At 38.3% G+C, this 19,382-nt stretch overlaps 1 protein-coding gene across 4 annotated transcripts in view; it reads left to right on the top strand.

The window, feature by feature from the left end:
- The window catches only part of LOC104259201 (potassium voltage-gated channel subfamily KQT member 1), a 508,020-nt gene that overhangs the window by 34,252 nt on the left and 454,386 nt on the right, over positions 1–19,382 (top strand). For all 4 annotated transcript variants that reach the window (XM_059815977.1, XM_059815978.1, XM_059815976.1 and 1 more), the window contains exons 3-5: positions 7,295–7,421; positions 11,863–11,941; positions 14,882–14,978. In XM_059815977.1, coding sequence (XP_059671960.1) covers positions 7,295–7,421; positions 11,863–11,941; positions 14,882–14,978 — 303 coding nt within the window. The remainder of the gene's footprint in view (positions 1–7,294; positions 7,422–11,862; positions 11,942–14,881; positions 14,979–19,382) is intronic.

Below are 19,382 nucleotides of genomic sequence, written 5' to 3'. Positions count from 1 at the left end.
TTGTAAATTCCAGGATATATATTTCATTTATACATGCTCCTGTATAAAATGTTGATTTTCTGTGTTAATGTGAGCATTTTTTTATTTGGTCATCAATGACATTCTTGCGTAGAAGTTGATGGCTTTTCCACAAGAGTTTCTTATTTGGCTGATTGAATTAGATACGGATGGAAGTTATTTGCATACATATTTCCCTTTTAAGCTTTTTTTTTCATATATTTAATAAAATTAATAAAATGGAGTTATACTAAGAATAGCATAAATATGATTATGTATTATTTTATGATTTATTTTGTGTGTGGAGGGGGAAGGACTTATGCAGTGGCTAGACTTAAGAAAAAGAGAAAAAATAGAAAGATGAAATGAGTTTAAGGGCTTCCACCTGACTGGGCAAAGAACATTTTAAGTGTGTGGTTTGGGTTTTTTTTCCCAGACAATAGGGACAAGCACAGAATAATGGAACGGTGCTACTGACTTTAGCGGAGATATTAGATAGTACAAGCCCAGTTTAAAATCTGTAATTATATTATATGTCAGGTCTTTACAGTGGATAGGAAGTTAGTGCATGTTAAATGCTTTCCCTAGTATTACTGTGGCAATTTGAATTGCCAAGAGCATCCTTTACTGCTGACAAAACAGGAAGAGCCTCGCATGTGAGTGTGAAGAATCTGGTCCTCACTGTTGTTTCCTTACTCTGTGCTCCGCTTCCTGGAAGATAATTCGAGTTGCAGCGCTGCCTAAAGACACGGGTACATTTGTCAATACAGTGTGCCTCTGGCTGTGCCTCTGGAGCAGGTTTGGTGCCCCAGATGAAGGATGACGCATTGTGTTTTTCCGTGCCCGTCTCGTGATCCTTCAGTGGGTCATGGCAAATGTCCTGACAGTTTATGGCAGCTGTTCTGTTCCTTTCTGTGCTTTCCCTTTCTTTCCTCATAGGAGTTGAGAGAAGGGTTGCTGAGAAAAATGGAAGGCTGATATCCAAAGCTGATTGCTAGATAGAGTAGCCAAGGGTATTTCTGAGCTCTATTTTGATCAAGCCTGATGTGGCTCTTACTTTTTTGAGGTAACCATTTGTTCCTACTTCTTATTTTTGGTTTTGATTTCATTAGAGGAGTTCATCCCTGGCTTTCAGATGATGCCAAATGGCTTTCCAGGTTTATGAAATCTGCTGAGAATCCTCCATTGTGTATTTCTTCCTTCACCGCTTGCAGGAGAAGGGGAAAAATACTGCTAGGACCCTAAATAAAAAAGTTTTGCAGGATCCTTGTGAGTATAATCCTATTTTGAAAGCAAGGGTTCTGGAGAATTTCAGAAAGCTGGAGAAAGATCTCAGACGGACATAGAGATGGATGTCAATCATCAGGAGCATATTTGGCATACTATTTCATTTGCAGATGCTTTTTGCAGATTTTTTCTGGTTCATGTTTTGTCCACAACAACTCCTCACCATCTTTTGTTGCCATTTCGGTGAGAACAAGTATTTTTTCTGACTTTCCAGAAAATTGCTGGGTTTTTTTTTCTTTACCAGAAGGTAAATATGAGGGAATAAATTTAAGGTTCTGAGAAGTGTTTATGTGTATAGGAGGAAAAGGAGGCAGGTTAGGGCTTTTTTAAAGGTGAATTTAGTGAGGTGAAGCTCGATCAGCCTTGACAGCCTTGGAAATGAATGTCTTCTATCTTTCATGAGAATTATACACAACGACAGTGTAGGTTTCATAATCTTCCTTCTTTTTTTTTTTTTTTTCTTGAGGGACCACCTATAGAGCTGTGATGTTTGTCCAGTTTCCATGCCCTTTTGGTCTTTGGCCTGTCTGAGGCTGCCAACAAATGTGTTAATTGCTGTGGTTTTGGTAATGTGGACACCTGTCCAGTACAAAATGAACTGAGATCAGTAATTAATTTCAAATTTATTGAAGATGTAGGTTCCTCCATCTTCCTCTGTCCTGTCAACAATTTATTTTTCCTTTCCATAAACTGTGCAACCTTATTGACTTCAGCAGGGTTTCCCGGACGTAACCAAGATGGGTTCTTGTTTGTAGCTGAAATAAAATCATAGGTTCTGGAATTTGCCTTGAGAATAAGATACCCTCAGGCCAGATATAGTTTTATTTTCAGCTTTTAAAAGTACCCTCAGAGTACCCTCAGAATAACCTAAGTCTAAGAAGTTTTTGCTTCCTCGCACTTACCTGCTTGTCTCCCTTGTACACAATTTTTTACCTAACTGACCCAGTGATTCTAATATACAGTTTCTGTAGAAATAATTCTTCCACTGCCATCAGTGTTGTCTGTTAGGACCGACACTGAATAAACTGCCACTGAGTGGCAGAAGCATGCTTTTGGTGCAGTTGGATGGCACGTTTGTTTTCATTTGAATTGCTGTGGATATCTTCCCTTGTCAAAGGGTGAGTCATCAACATTCTCAGCAAAATCACATAAGCTATGCTTTCCAACTGTGCTTTTTCCTCTAAGACTGTGAACACATGTATTTCTGAGGTGGCGCTCAGTGGAGCTCAGCCATTTTAGTCTGCAGATAAGGACGTGGAACTGTTTGCTTCAGAAATGCTCTTCCAGTTCAAGCTTTGGTACTAGCCTTCTGCCTAACTACAGAAAGAAGTGGTCATGACTTCACAGTCTACTGCAAAGCTTGAGTGCTATTCCTCCAGCAGGTCTATGAGGTCCCTATAGAAAGCATTCTGCTTCCTTTGGTGGAAATAAGAGATCCTTAATAAGAGACTTGAAAACAAATGCTACTGAGTGATGATACCAGGAACCTGCCAAAAAATGTAGACAATTTAATAAGTGAGAGAGCATTTTGCAAGATTACTGAAATGCAAGAATTGTTTTCCTTTGAAGATTGTTCTTGAATTGTGCTTTGACTGTTATGCTTGAACAAATTTTTGCATTTAGATTTCAGACAGAGCACAAACTTAGAAGTATCACTTGTAGAAGCTCTAGATAATAGAATAATTGAAAAAATCAAACTTGTGGAGCTAATTTGCTGTGCATTTTCTTGTGCTTCTGCCTTGAAACCGTGCTGTAAACTTTCTTAGCTTTCTATTAATCCTTGGCTTTAGTCAGGCTGAAAGTGCCATGAAAACAGAGGAAGACTGTGCATATTTTCTTGGTTCTTATTCCAGGCAAAACAAGGAGGTAGAAGTGAATACAGAAATGTTAACCCAACTTTGTTAATAATCAAAATTGACATGAAGTTTTGCATATTAGTGTAGAGTTTTTCTTATCTGTTTTTCAGCTTTGAAACATTTTGGTCTCTTTTCAACCATTCAGAATGTCAGCTTTAAAGACATGTTGGTATTGTTATTCAGTGAAAAATGTGATTTAAGTGTGTTCACTCTTTGGGTGCTTTAGAATTCCCCAGGTGCAGATTGCAAGCATGTTTAAGTTAAAATACAAATATTTTCCAAAGCTGTAATTTATGTAGTAGGTGTTTGGTGACTCTGAGTTACTGGATACAGTTTGGGTTGGAAGAAAGCCTAGAAGCTGTATTTTGGTTGTGCTAGCGTATTGCAGGGGTGGAGGAAAACAAGGAGGAAGGAACAAAGATCTCAACAAATCTGTCCATGTGATCTTTACTAATCTGCCTTCATTAGAAGTATCTCAAAGTTCACTGATCCTTGGTTATGCATGAGTGCTTTACAATGTAGTGCTGTAGAGAGAAGCAATATTAAAATAGAGATAATTCATTTATTTTATACACTGTATATATGCTGCTCACCTCAGTTGCTGAGGCGAGCAGCTCTAGTACCAGCACGGTCTGCAGCGGAGCACTCCAGCACGGTGCACAGGGGAGGTCCTGAACCAGGGGAACCTCAGGGGGAGCTGAGAGACCCGCCAGGACCTCGCAGTTCACGCCACAGCAGCTGACAAGACTTGGGTGGGCCTGGTTAAGAGATCAGGAGCACAAGTAGTGTTCTCCTCCATCCTCCCAGTTGCAGGGAATGATGAAGGGAGAAACAGGAAGAGCCAGCAGATCAATACCTGACTTTGAGCCTGGTGTCACCAGTGTAATTTTGGGTTTTTTGATCATGAGTTGGTCTACACGACACCAGGCCTGCTGGCAACAGATGGGGTACACCTGTCTCAAAGGGGGAAGAGGATCTTTACGCAGGAGTTAGCAGGGCTCATCGAAAGAGCTTTAAACTAGATTTGATGGGAGAAAGGGATAAAACCAGACTTGCTAGAGATAAACCTGGGGGTGGCACGCCGATGTTTGAGGAACAATGTCCTAGCAAGGTCCGTCAGTCTGCTCCACAATGTGCTCAGTACACTGGAGCACATTTGAAACGTCTCTATATTAATGCGCGCAGCATGAGGAATAAACAAGAGGAGCTAGAAGCTTTGACCCAGTCCCAGAGCTACGACATCATTGGCATAAGCAAAACCTGGTGGGATGAGTCCTGTGACTGGGGTGCCATGATGGACGGTTATAGGGTCTTCAGGACGGATAGGCAGGGCAGGCGAGGTGGGGGGGTGGCACTGTATGTAAGGGAGGGGTTGGATTGTATGGTGTTACAGTTGGCGATGACATGGTTGAGAGCCTCTAGGGAAGGATGAAGGGGAAAGCAAATAAAGCGGATGTTGTTGTGGGAGTCTACTATCCACCACCCAGCCAGGACGACCGATGAATTATTCTACAAGGAATTAAGGGGTATCTCTAGATCAACTGCCCTTGTCTTTATGGGTGATTTTAACTTCCCAGACTTTAACTGGGACTATCATACAGCAGAAACAAACAGGTCCAGGAAATTTCTGAAGCATGTTGAAGCATTCTTAGTGCAGGTAGCCAACTAGGAAAGGTGCCCTCCTTGATTTGTTGTTTGTAAACAGAGAGGGACTTGTAGGCAAAGTGGTGATTGGTGGCTGTCTTGGTCACAGTGACCATGAAGTAGCTGAGTTTCAAAAGTTGGTGATAGGAGAAAAACTTCAATCCTGGATATGGTAAGAGCAGACTTTGGGCTGCTGAAGGAGCTAGTTAGTAAGGACCCCTGGGAATTTGCTTTTGAAGGTATTTGGGTCACTTTTTAAGAGCCATCTCTTAAGAGCACAGGAGCAGACAATTCCAAAGTGTCACAAGTCAAGCAAGTGGGACAGAAGGCCGGCTTGGCTGGGCAGGGATCTTCTTCTAAAACTTAGGCAGAAGAGGAAAGTGTACGGACATTGGAAGCAAGGACAGGTGACACGGGAGGACTACAGAGATGCTATTTGCCATGGTAGGGAGAAAATTTGTGTGGCCAAAGCTCGATTAGAGTTCAAGCTGGCCAACACTGTGAAGGACAAAAAAAGGGCTTTTTAAAAGATGTTAATAGCAAAGGGAGAATCGGAGATAGCATTGGGATGTTGCTTGACGAGGTCAGTCACCTCACAAACAGGGATGTAGACGAAGCGGAGACATTTAATGCCTTCTTTGCCTCTGTCTTCAACACTGATGAGGGACCCTGGGAACTCCAGAGCCCTGTGTTGGAAGACAGTGATTGGGAGGATGATAAACTCCCAACTGAACCTGAACTTGTTCAAGGCTTGCTGCTCCAGCTGGATGCGCGTAAATCTGTGCGGCCCAATGGGATTCATCCCAGGGTACTGAAAGAGCTGGCCGATGTCATTGCAGGACCTCTCTCCATTATTTTTCAACAGTCTTGGGAGTCTGGAGAGGTCCCAGACGACTGGAAGCTGGCAAATGTCCCAATTTTCAAGAAGGGTAAGAAAGAAGACCCTGGTAATTACAGGCCTGTCAGTCTCACTTCAGTGCCTGGCCAAATTATGGAGAAGGTTATTCTGGGAGTTACCAAAAAACACTTGAGAGACAACACAGTCATTGGTCATAGCCAGCACAGGTTCATGAGGGGAAAGTCCTGCTTAACCAACTTAATTTCCTTTTATGACAAGATCAGCCATCTAGTTGACCAAAGAAAGTCAGTAGATGTGATGTTTCTGGATTTTAGCAAAGCTTTTGAAACTCTCTCTCACAGTATCCTTCTGGATAAACCGTCCAGCACACAGCTAGACAAGTCCATAATACGTTGGGTGAGCAATTGGCTGATGGGTTGGCTTCAAAGGGTTACAGTAAATGGGGTTACATCAGGCTGGTGGACAGTCACCAGTGGGATTCTCCAGGGCTCAGTTTTAGGGCCAGTGCTCTTTAATGTTTTTATAAATGATCTGGACGCAGGAATCAAATGTACATTAAGTAGGTTTGACAATGATACTCAACTAGGAGGAGCTGTGCACTCCCTTGAGGGTAGAAAGGCCTTGCAGAGAGATCTGGATAGACTCGAGAGCTGGGCACTTACCAACTGTATGAAATTTAACAAGAGCAAATGCTCGATTCTCCACCTGGAACGGGGCAATCCTGGTTATACATACAAACTGGGGGACGAGAGGCTGGAGAGCAGCCCCCTGGAAAGAGATCTGGGGGTTTTGGTTGATGGCAAGTTGAATATGAGTCATTTGGTTTGTTCATCTTGGAGAAGAGAAGGCTGAGGGGTGACCTCATCGTGGTCTACAACTTCCTTAGGAGGGGCAGCGGAGGGGGAGGTGCTGATCTCCTCTCTCTGGTGAGCAGTGATAGGACATGAGGAAATGGAACGAAGCTGCGTCAGGGGAAGTTCACACTGGACATTAGGAAAAGGTTCTTCGCTGAGAGGGTGTTTGGTCACTGGAGCAGGCTGCCCAGGGAGCACCAAGCCTGATCGAGTTCAAGGAGCCTCCGGATAATCTGCTTAGTCATATGGTTTAGTTTTAGGTGGAGGAGCAGGGAGTTGGACTTGATGATCCTTATGGGTCCCTTTCGACTTGAGATATTCTATGATTCTATTTTGAATATACAAAAGTTGACATTACACTTTCTGGCTTTATGTTTATAAATTCTGTTTTAGGATCTAGAAATGTTTCATATACTTGTTGGCTTTAGGAATGATATACTTGTAGCCTCCCTCCATGCCTTATTTTTAAAATTTTAAGTCTTAGAAAGAAACAAAAGAAGAAGAAGAATATTGTGGTTTTCCCTCATGGAAATTCCATACTGATGGAATGGAGCTTAACCCATCCTTTTATTCATGCAAATCACATTCAGGAACAGATTATACCTCCCTTTTACATACTGGCTGGCATACGCATATAAAAAGTGAACAGATTAGGCACAATCTTTTTTATTGCATGTTTCATCTCAACAAGCTTATTTGTATTAGTCATGGGAATAAATTACATGTGCAAACTGTAGTCTGTCTTTTAATGAAAAAAACTGATATTTTGTTTTTTAATTATATTTTAATTCTGATAGGAAATCGTTCTGGTTGTGTTTTTTGGTGCTGAATATGTGGTCCGATTGTGGTCTGCAGGCTGCAGGAGTAAGTATGTTGGCTTCCAGGGAAGAATACGGTTTGCCAGAAAGCCAATATCAATTATCGGTAAGATTTAAACTCCTTTTTTTTTTTTCATACCTTTGCTATTATCATGCATTTTAAAGTAAAGACGTCAACTACTGCAGAGACCATATTGCAGTTCTGAGCTATGTCTATCACTTAAGCATTTATCTGCTTTGTGAACCTATGCAATTATTTCTTCTTTTGGATTGCTAGAACTGAACATTTAAAATATGGCTGTGAGACACAGGCAGACCTCAGCTTAAGAAAGGCAAAACAGTAAAGTGAAGAAATCTTTACTAAATCTACTTGTGTAATTGGAGAAAACTGACAAGATTTTGAACACAAAATCCTTCCTTAGGTGTGCTGTAGAAAGCAAACACAAAGGTGAGTATAAATTGGGAAAAACATGGAAATGTGCAAAGTATAACTCAGGAAAAATTCCCCTGGGTAGTACTAAAGTTAAGATAAGCAGTTTTAGATGGTTTGACGGACTATTCTGAGTTGCATCTGTGGAGTAGGAGACAGTTTAGGGGGAGAGATGACTAATAGAACCTGTGGAACAGTGAGGGATTAATAAAAGGTGATGTTTGGACAAAATTGTAGTAGACCATAAAATCAGCATTTCTGTTTTAAGCCTGTGAGCTCCAGTAGAGCTGCGAATTTTACATTACTCATACATCAACTCATTGAGTTTTAAATAGACCAAAGTGAGACAGGTGAAAAGGGGAGAGAATGAGCTGATGTTTCCTTAGTAACCATCTGTGACTTTATCAAACTTGGTGCAAAAACTCAGGAAACAACATATTCTATTCTACATCTAGATGTGGGTAGTGAATAATGTGGCGAGATACTGTACTCAGTTGTGGGTTATTGAGAAAGAAGTGTTTTGTTATATACAAACAAATTCTTCAGCTGCTTCTAGAGCTGATCTCATTTCATGATCTAACCATGAAGCCTATAGGTAACTTTTTTTCTCCTGATCATGTTCTTGACTTCTCTTTCAATTAAGAAATGCTTCTTAAGTAGGTATATTATAGTACACAGGTGTAGGAGTAAATGTGGCAGTCCCATTAAACGGTGATTTCAACTTGATAGTGGTTCTGTATACTGGTATTGTGCATCTACCACAGTAAACAATGTTTGTATAGCTCTTGGAGAGATACAGTATTTTTTGTGAAGAAAAGCTAAGAATGACTACAGCTGGTGGTGCGTTCAAAGGTATCAGTACTGTTTTTACATTTAAAATTCCCCTAAGAATACAACACATTTAAAGTCAAGATTTGTTTCTACATATCAAATGCAGACGGAACTGTGTCTACGCTAATCCAAATAGCTAAACTTGGGAAATACATTTGCTGTGAATGCTAGAGTCATACTGACTCATCCTATCATTTTCAAATCAACAAGGATGAAATACAAACACTAGAAAAAGGAATTAAAGGATTAGAACAGAATGTAAAAAATAAGGTACTAATTTTTCTTTTGCATTAATACAAAAGTCTTCATTTTAAAATCAGAAATTGTCACTGAAATGTCTTTGATATTAGAGAGATTTCTTTTATGGGTTTTTGTCTATACTAAAATTTGGATTCATTCTTAGAAAGTTCAACTTGGGTAGCGATTTTGAACTTCTTTACTTTCTCCCATTCTCATTCCTTTTTCCCCCTCTAATTGTAAATAAATTTTATTTTCTGCTTATTACCAGAAAGAGATTTAGTAGTCAAGCCTAGTTACTACTCTCTTTTATAAACTTGTTTAATATTATTGCATTCCATGCTGCATAAAATAGTATGTTAACATGCAACTTCTATAACTGGGAAGGAAAACGTTAAGATAGGACACACTATTTCTTGAATGGTCTTTTAAAATTCTATCTAAAATGGAAAATGATGCAACTTCTCTACTTTCTAAATCAAAATTTTTTATTGCCTAGGTAGATTTTCTAAAGTTAGCCTAATTTTTCTCCTCTTTGCAGACAGGTTATAGGTGATTACATGTAAGTGAGAAAAGACAATTGTATAATTAAAGAACCTGACAGGAGACATAGATGGAATTCGTTCCCAGCAAACCAAGAATCCCTAGAAAAATCACTTTGTCTCTCCATGCTTCTTCATTCCCTAGTTCACAGAATGAGCATGTTTGAAGAGCATGTGGTGCTCATGTACTATGGCAGCAGCAGTGATAGTGACACCTTTCCTAAATATTGGTTTAGCACTTCCGTTACTTACTATTTCAGTAGGGTTGGGTTAGGAGCTAACTGCTTCTGAAAATCACAGCCTAATTAGGGTTTTATGAAAGGCAGGTACCAAGCGCAGGCAAAATCAAGAGAATGTCCTTTCACAACCTCTTTTATCCTTTTGTTGCTGTCGCAGAAAATGTCACAAAGAACCAATTTATGAATTAACTTTTGTTTCTCCTGGTTTTGACAGCATGCATCAGACGCATGCTGATGTAAGGGTCTGGGAGAAGGACATATAATGAGACTGACAAGCAAGCAGGAGGTTGAAGGAAAAAAAGTAGGGGCTGAAAATACGTGGGATTGAAATGTGGCAGTGTAAGGGCAGAAGGATATGCCAAAGACCTAGAGTCTAAAATAAGACTGTTTGAACCAGTAAGCTGGGATGAGTATGAGAAGCCTGAAGATTGGAAACTGGCATGAAAACTAGGAACAGAGAAGAAACAGAGATAGAAGAACAGGTTTGGGGCAGAAAAAATGAAATATCTCTACCATGTAGAACACACTTCCAGAAAAGTGGAAAGTGCAAATAAAAAATCTATCTTACTGTCACTACCTGACTGAAACTGATTTCCTAAGTGTCAGTCTTTTCCTCCTCCAGTGCTGGTCATCAGATGGATATGGATATGTATATGTCTGACAATTTAGCAAGGACATTGGGTGCATCATTTGCTTAAGGGCCAAGATCTGTATTATGATGTGATGGGAAGAAAACTCTCCCTAAATCCTGAGTGTTTACAAATGTATGTTCACACACATACATGATAAAGGAACAGCACAAAAAATTTGGAAGGTCAGGTACTCAAAAGCTAAGACTATCCCAAAATGGAAGCTCCTTCTGTAGCATTAACTTATCCCTCTCTATATTTATTTTCATTTTTATAAATGTACAATTTTTATAGTACAGTCTTTAAACTGATGGAGTGCAATCCCTTGGGGAAGAACCCTGCTGTTACAGCAAAAATCAGACTGATACTGGAAATTAATCCAAGTCAAGAGAGTGCAGGACACTGTTGGTTGTAGAACTGCTGCAATATTTGTTGCAACAATTACATGGTTGTGAATGAGGCAGGAGAATGTTTAAAGGAGAGGAAAAAATGTTACCCTTGTTGAAGGCAACTGTCGTTGCCTCTGAAGTTGGATTCTATCCTGCATCTTGCCTAGGCATCACACGGAAACTCTGTGGCAGTCATTTAAATCAGTTTTCACAAGTGTGCCTCATTTTCTGGATGTACAAATGAAGACTTTGAAGTCAGGTTACAGAGGTTCAGAGCTCTCACAGCTGCAAGTGAAGTCAGCAGGCACTGGTTTTTTTGAAGTGCTATATAACGTTAAGTGCTCTGAAGAATAAAGTACTGCCTGTTTAAAACTGGCAAGGAAAATTTACCAAAACTTTTCCTCATTCTGTCTACGTTTGTTACCCATTTATAATACTATCCTTTATTTTCTGCTTAGAATTTGAAAGTGATTTGAAAGTGAAGCACTTAGATGCTGTAAAGAGGATTACCACAGAAATGCCCATGAGGAAATTAGAAAAATGACTTCTCAGAAGAATGTTAGAGTAGGGCTCAATAATTAAAAGCAATAGACGTGCTCACTGAACTAGGATAAGAGAAAATAAGGGATGCTGGCACTGTGAACACAATCCATCATTTGCGTTGTATAATGCTGGAACTGTGTAAACTGTGGAGTTGTGGAAAAAAATTGAAACTCTGGAAATGATTATTTTTTCATACAATTAAAGACTGTATCACAAAGTAAACCAACAACTCTGATTCTTTTTAGGCAACCTTTGTTCTGACAATTCCCTAAACTTTGAAAGCTTGGCTTTACAGCTTTGATACGATTTTTAAACTAAGTGTGTGTGGGTACGTATGTATGATACCTGACTTCATGCATTTCATTATTGATTGAAGCAAACCCTTACTTTCCCTCTTAAATCAAGAGCCTTGAGCCAAAACGTGGATTCATTTCTAGGGCGTACATATGCCTTTGCCTTTGTTGTTTTCATGGCAAGCTGCCTGATCTGTCAGGATCTTTAAAATTTCTATTATTAAATTCATCATGGAAGAAACTGTAGTCATCATTTTTTTGATGTGAAACTATTACATTAACTTACTGCCCACCAAATTGCAGCTAACTTTATATGGTTTTTTAAAGTGCTTTCCTCAGTCTGTATTTGCTGTGTGTTTCAGTGCTGAGAGCTAACTTTTAATACATTTTTTCTTTTTTCATTTTTTTTAACAGATCTAATTGTGGTAGTAGCCTCAATTATTGTTCTGAGCATAGGATCTAATGGACAGGTGTTTGCCACCTCTGCAATAAGGTATGTTCTTCTAGTGACTGTAGCTCTTCACAGTCGCAGGGCTATATTAGATGTATATCTAATTTCCCAAATTCCGAATTAGACGTATATGTAATTTTCCTAACATAGGAAAAGCTATTATATTGGAACACTGGACAGTAAAAGACTGTGTGTTATCGTGCTTGGTCACTGGTTGGGAAACAAGAGTGCAGAAAGAAGTCATATGAAGAATGGTGGGAATGCTGAAGCCAAGAGGAAAAAACTAAAGAAACATTATGTCCTATATAAAACATCAAACAGCTCTCTTTCTGAGACAAAAGAGTATTACAGAACATCGGTTTATTTAAGAAGTAATCCAGACAGCACTTAACTCGGTACTTTTTGAGTACAAGTAATTACTTTGTTTAAAGAGTAATTATGCTTTGGTGGATTTGTTTGGCACAAGTAACTCATGCCATGCATGAACCAGAAACATTTCATGTCTACAGTGTTTGTTCAGCTTGCATCAAGTACTGCAAGCTTGTTTTGGGAAGTAAAGTGGGTAAATAGAAGAAAGGAATGATAAGCAGAGTAGGTGTACTTCCCACTCCTTCTAACTTAACTTGCAAGATGTGCGCTGTGTTCTGTTACAAGCCTCTGATTTCCAATGCAGTCTAATCACTGGGAAGTGAGAATGTACAGTACTGTCTAAACTGTCTAGCTGTGTAGACAAACACTGCAGGGAACTACATGTATAAAATATGTTTAAGGTAACTATTACCATAGAACATTAATCCTTACATGATGATAAAGAGTCACACAGGCAGCTTGAATGTGATTTATCAGCTTATATAGGAGAAGAGGTGGGTGAATGTGAAAATTCCAAAGATTTTGTTTAATTTAACTGGAAGTGTAGGAGGGACTTTAATGAAAAGGCCCGCTGTGTGTTTATATGTGAACCCAGGTGGCTTTGGGCTCAGTGCAGCCTTTCCCGGTGTTAAATTACACAGTCACTGTCCTACAACTCAGAACGCTTTCTGCCAGGGAAGCTTAACCCACAAAGCTTAACCCACGTCTCTGCAGTGTTGTTATTGCCCCATTGAAAAACCATCCGGGTCAGGCAAGTCTTAGTCCCATCAGGTTTCCTCAGAACTGTGATGTGAGTGGCTGTTTTTGAATTAAGAAGGAATGAATCTCATATCCTTGCCCTTCTTTTGTTGCCTTTAAGGTATACTGTTATGGTCCTCTTTGGACCTCCCTTAAATCCCAGCGATCCCAGAAAGCATGGGTGCACGCCTGTTAGGTTGTTTTCTTGTAGAATGAAGTTGCAAGCTCCAGACCTACCAGGTATGACAGGCTTACATTTTGCTCCCTGCAGCAACCAGTGAGACTGAAACTTAGTAGCACTGCAGAGTTCACAGGGGAGTCCTATAGCCTTCTGTCCTTACTGTTTTAAGTTCACCAAATTGATAAAAATGGTCTTTCCAACCAATTTCTTTTCTCTTTTCAGAGGAGATGGGTTGTGCATGTTCAGAGGCTGTGTATCTGGAGTTTCTTGTTCACTGTCTCATTTTTTAAATCTTTATTTGTAAAACTGCCAGCCTATAACATGCATGTCAGCACTTGGCAGCAACATAACCGTAACCATCTCAGATACAACAGAGACAGGAAAATCAAGAACTGCCATTAGGTCAAGGCATCAAGAGGTGTGTCTAGTAATTGTACAGGAGAACTACATGTAGATCTCTCCCCTTCTGACATAAGCAACCAATGAGCTATTACATTATGTAAGGCTACTGGTGCTCACATATTTGGTAGTCTTGTAATTCTTCTTGGACTCATATTTTAATTAACAGGTTTTAAGTGGATATTTTAAAGTTTCCAGCTAATTAAAATTATTATTCCAATGGCATATCAAAAAATAACAAAACATGGTGTTCATATACCCAGTCACTGATACGTGATTTGATAGTCAGGATTATTGCGTGCTTTCCAAAAAACTGACAAGCATTTGATCGTTTGACTGTCAGCTGTGAAAACTCAGAAAACCTATTTTCTGAATAAAGGAAAAATTGGGTCTTTCAGAAGACAGTACGCCTTTCCAGTCTGACTAACACAGGTGACTGAAGGATGGCACCATGTTGAGTTTCCTGCCTGTTGGTATAACCGAGAAAAATGCAGCCACAGTGGAATTGAAATAAGAAGATTGAATTAAAAAAACAAAAGCAACAACAACAAAATTTTAAGGATCGCTAAAAAAAGCTAAAAATACTTTTAGTGAAAAATTTTCAGATAGATGAATTCAACATTCATCCTTTCCTGCTCTTCACTGTTTTGGTTCAGTGATAAGATAGTAAGATGAGTGTAGGCAAACAAAGTTCATTGTTGAAAGGGTAACTAGAATGAAATATTTCCATTGAATACAATTCTGCTGAAGAACCATATGGATAATTATTTTCCTCTAGTTGAAAATATTTGGAGTTTATGATTCAGTTATTGTCCTAAAATCACATAGTAGGACTGTATCTATTTCCAATTAGATGATTTATATAACTTACACAAAAAGGACTTCAGTAATACCATGTTTGATTCACCTTCTGCTTTTGGCAAATAGAGAAAAAAGTTTGCTCATATTTATGTTAGCAAAGCTTGAAGCACTGGTTTTGCTTGGAAAGGAAGCATTTGAAAATCATAGTCAGGTAAAATATTCAAGTTTCCTCTGAGTTTGAAAGCATGTATTTTAGACTTTTTTGTTTGTTTGTTTTTCTTTTAACTAATTGTTGTCCTAGTCAATATTTCTGAATATATTTGAATATAATGAAATGTGGTCTAAACATACTGTCTACTGAAGATGCCTCAAGTCTAAGATGCAACCCTAGCCAGGGGCAATGCTATCCCAGTTCTCTAATATGGCATAGTCAGCCATGTATAGAAGGAGCAGTATTGTTCTCAATCATTTTTAATGTCCTATTTTTCTTACAGGGGGATCCGGTTTCTCCAGATACTTCGCATGCTTCATGTAGATCGCCAGGGTGGCACCTGGCGACTATTAGGATCAGTTGTTTTCATTCATCGTCAGGTACTAGATCTTTAAAGATCCGCAGCATTTTGTTTACTTTAGTATATTCTTTTCATGGACTTCAAATCGTAGTCTGGTTTAAACGAGCAGTTACTGTGGCAAGAAAAAAATACTTTAAAAGTCAATCATGTGTTTCTGCTTTTAAAATGGGAACACTATTCTTCACTTCAGGTCAGTGGCTTACAGGGTATCAGCATCAGTATTTTTTTTGAAATTAACTGTCGTACTCTTTGATGTTATCCTTCAATACAATTTATTAAATGCAGTTACGTGGGTTGCCTTGCATATTGTAGATACCGTCCACTGTCTTCACAGAAGATGTGTTCCTAGCTTGGTTGTTCCATGGAAAAACAAATACTAGTGGAAAAGCATTGATAGAACAAGTCAAATATTTAAATTATTCTATTTTCTCTGCCTGAATAAGGAGTTTTCTAATCCTTTCTATAAATGAAAACACTAACTATGTTATGATAATGTGCAAGAAAAGTTACTTTTTCAGGCGTGTAGAGACAGAGTTAAACTTGGCTGTAAATAGTTATATGTCCGTTAAAGCTTCGAAACAGTTATTCTGTATGAAAGTTCACTAAACAGGAAAATCTTAAATGTTTTATTGCAGACTTTTAAATATTTCTAGCTGAAGGCTTCTTTTGGGGGCTTCATGGAACCTCTTGATGAAAAGCTGACTTAGATTTATTAACATAGTAATAAACTTTTATCATCAGCCTTTAAATCTTGCGTATCATACTGTACTGTGGAGGGCTAATACTGACTCTTTGCATCAGACTTGTAAGGGTGGTTCTTTAACCTACTCTTTATGAGTGTAGGTTTGTTTTCCAGATATTGACAAGTAGTTATAGATTTCCACACAGACATTGTTTCATTTGCTATTTAGAAAACTGTTGTTCTGGGGCAGAGAATAGGAGGTACTTAATCCAAAAGATTAATTTAATATTAAAAGTTACTTTTCTTCCCTGTATTTTTTTCCCCCAGTACTGTAGGAAATTTTATGTCATGATGGCTGTGCAGTGTTGATGCGCACCGAAGTGCTCCAGTATAAAGCCTACTTTCATCCTGTACAACAGGATGACTTTTAATGCTCCAAGTCTGTGTGGTCTTCATTTATTAAGGTCGCATTGCCGGGATATCTAGCTAGGGCAGAGCTGATATCCAAATACGCTTTCTCAACGTTTGCAAACCTTACTGACAGAGGTGTTTGAGAGAATTTTTTCCTGTGGGTGTTCAGAGTTTTAGTCAAGAATCTGGAAATACTATCTCCAAAATATAACACTTAAGTCTTAAATGTCACAAACATAAATAAGTTCAATGATTTAAAAGGAAAAAAAATACCCTTGGAGAAGTGAATTTATGAATAAATGCACCTGAAGTTCTGCTAATCCAAAGAAGTTATTATGGTGATATATAAAACTCTACAGATCTCTGGTACTTGTCAAAGCAGATCACCCACTAACACATTAATAAAAAAAAAAATCAAACACACAGTTCTGTATTGACATTGGACAAGTGTAGCTGAAACCCTAGCATGGTACCAAACGGAAGGGAAAATGGAACCTTTATTCCTGCCCAGCCTCTTAAAGAAATTTTGGTTTTTTTTTTTAAAAATAAAACAAAAACACCTCAGCTGCTTTTTCTTTACAGGCAGAGTACAAGGTCCTCATTTATTTGTTGAATTTGGTACTCTTTCAGAAAAAATGGGACCCTAAACCCTTAAACAATGTGAGAAAATAAATTCACGTCTTCGTGACCTGTGAAAATAACAAGCACTTGGACCTCCGTGGGCCCAGAAGAGCTTACTAAATTTGTCACCAATGATTTCCATGTGTTTTGGAATTTTACATATAGCTGTATTAGCTCACTCAGGCACGATTTGGCTAGGATGCTCTGCTATTTTCAGCAGGTTGAGCTTATACAAGCATTTCTTGCCAAAAGCAACAAAACATGAGTCAATATCACATGTGGTGATGGAAAGACATGGAAAAATCATGCAGCTTACTGAAAAACTGAGTTAGCCAATCCAGCTCCAGCTTGTAAGCCTCTCCATTAGTTTTACTTATTCCTCACCTTGCTTTGTGAGGTATTCTACTGCTTTGAGGAGGGAGTTATTGATGAGTGTGGATTTGGGGTTTTCTTGTATTTTTCCTAAGCGTTGAATTTTATATTGTGTGGTCCTTATTATAACCGAAAATATGACTCTGTCTCAGTTAAAAAAATGTGTTGACTCAAGTCTCTCAGTATTCAAATTTACCTTTGTGCATATTTGAGCTTTTTTCTTGCTGTTTCCTTTGCGCATATATATCTGAAAGTCGTCGCTGAAAACAGTCATTTGTATTAGGCAGCACTCTTTATTCTTAAGCTCTGATCTATTAAAAAATCATATAAATGTGAAGCTTTAAGGCCTGATTTCTGCAAAATGCTCTTTGCTTTGAGATCATGTATCAGTTCATACTATTTGACATTGGTAGACACCAATTTATCCATATTTCTTGAAGCATGTATTATTTTCAAATCTTCTGCACTCTCTCGTAAATGCAGTGGGTATTAGATTGCTGCCATTGTTCTTAATAATTACATAGAGGCATGTAGTATTTTGTCTCTCTATACATATGTAACATGGAGTGACATTTAGGTTAAGCCTAAGGCAATTACATTTTCATCTGGGCTTTACTTAAAAAGAGTTCAGTCTTTAGATGACTAGGACTGGAGTTGTGATGTGCCAATGGTGAAATAAGCCGAGTAGTGCGGTTAATATTTCAACCACTTTGAAAGGATCTCATGAGACTATGCATAGCACTTCTGAAAAGCATATTTTTCTGCCTGCTTCTCAAAAAGCCAGCACTTAACACAGAAGTACTCCAATTATCATCCACTCTCTAATTCTGTCCTCTGAGACAGAATTAAAAGAAAGCAGTGATGTCCATTCCTCAATAACATGTAAAGTCTATTAATATCTGAGATGTAAGCAACATGCCAAGTGTAACTAAAAGATTTCTGTTGATGTGGAAGGAAGTCACAAATCTACTAGAGATGAAAGCAGAGTGTTTTCTTTGTAAGCAGGCAACAAGAATTAGTCTCCATTTCTGTTGTAGTTTTCTATGGATCACTGAACTTACAGTCTCAGGTGTTAAACAGTTTCATCTTGCATTGAAAAAATATTGTGTAGGCAAACCAAAAAGTTGTGAAAAATTAGAGAAATGCAAATAGTCAACTACAAATGTAACCACAAGGAACTTTTCAGAGCAATGAAGTCATGTCTACAAGTACACAGTGTACCATTATCATTAGAGAAAAAGATGAGAAGAGAATGGTGACCAGCATAGAAATCTGAACTACTGAAAACCCAAGTTTCATTTCCTCTTTCAGCTGCCTTGTTTAGTAAACAGGTCTGCAAAAAGCTAAGGCTTAGATTAAAAGACTTGCCTGTGGGCAAGACTGAATACTATCAAAATTCATTATTTAGGTCATTATTAACTGATTAGAGAAAAAACACCTACTTTGCTTTTTGCCAAGATTACTTAAACACTTGCTGAACCTAGATTTTAATTAGTGCTATAGCAGAAGGAAGAGTATATATAGTTCCTGCTGCTGAATGCAGGTACTAGCTATCAGGGCTACATTTTTCCAGAGAGCTCTTGTAAGGGAATGAAAAGAAAGAAATAAAAAAAAAATCAAAAGAGGTTTGATGATAAAACCTGAACCTTACCTCACAAGTGGTTTAAGAAACGTGGATAGAGCGTTACAGAAAATCTGTGAAAACCCGACATACTTTATAATTAGAGGCAATCCTTCTTAGACAGGTTTTAATTTTAAATTTATCTTGTGGGAATATTTTAATTCCCGTATTGGTTTGGATCCAAGGAAAGAAAAATAACTCTGTCAAGAATTTAAGGAAGATGCCAATGAAGATGTAGTACTACAATGTTTCATAATAAAGATGGCTAAAAATGTGCAAAGAAAATAAAGGAATAATATGTGTTAACTATTGAAGCACTGTAAACTTTAAATAATTAAAATAAGCTATTTTCCCTCATAACTAGGTATTGGATTTTCGTGAGGGGTAGGTGAATATCTCATTTGATTACCATATAGCGCTGCTTTTATAAGCTTTACACATTTTGGCTTGTTTTCCTGAAGGCTGTAACAATCCTATATCTAAGTCACATCAGTTCTGATACAACTTTCCTGTCCAAAAATCTATAGAGAAACTGGTACATTCACAAGCATTGTATCATGCCCTAACAAACGTCTTATCTAATAAACTGGCCTAGCCTCAAACAGTCTTTGTTTTTCAGGACTGAAGTAGAGGTTACACCTACCTCACATATTTTATCTTAAGATTTTATTTTATCTTAAGGTGATATTCAGTCTTAAGCAATCTGAATATCAGAT

This window comes from Gavia stellata, chromosome 4, assembly GCF_030936135.1.
Source record: "Gavia stellata isolate bGavSte3 chromosome 4, bGavSte3.hap2, whole genome shotgun sequence".
Classification (NCBI taxonomy): domain Eukaryota; kingdom Metazoa; phylum Chordata; class Aves; order Gaviiformes; family Gaviidae; genus Gavia; species Gavia stellata.
The sequence above is the reverse complement of the archived record's forward strand: the minus strand, read 5'-3'. Positions and strand labels throughout refer to the sequence as shown.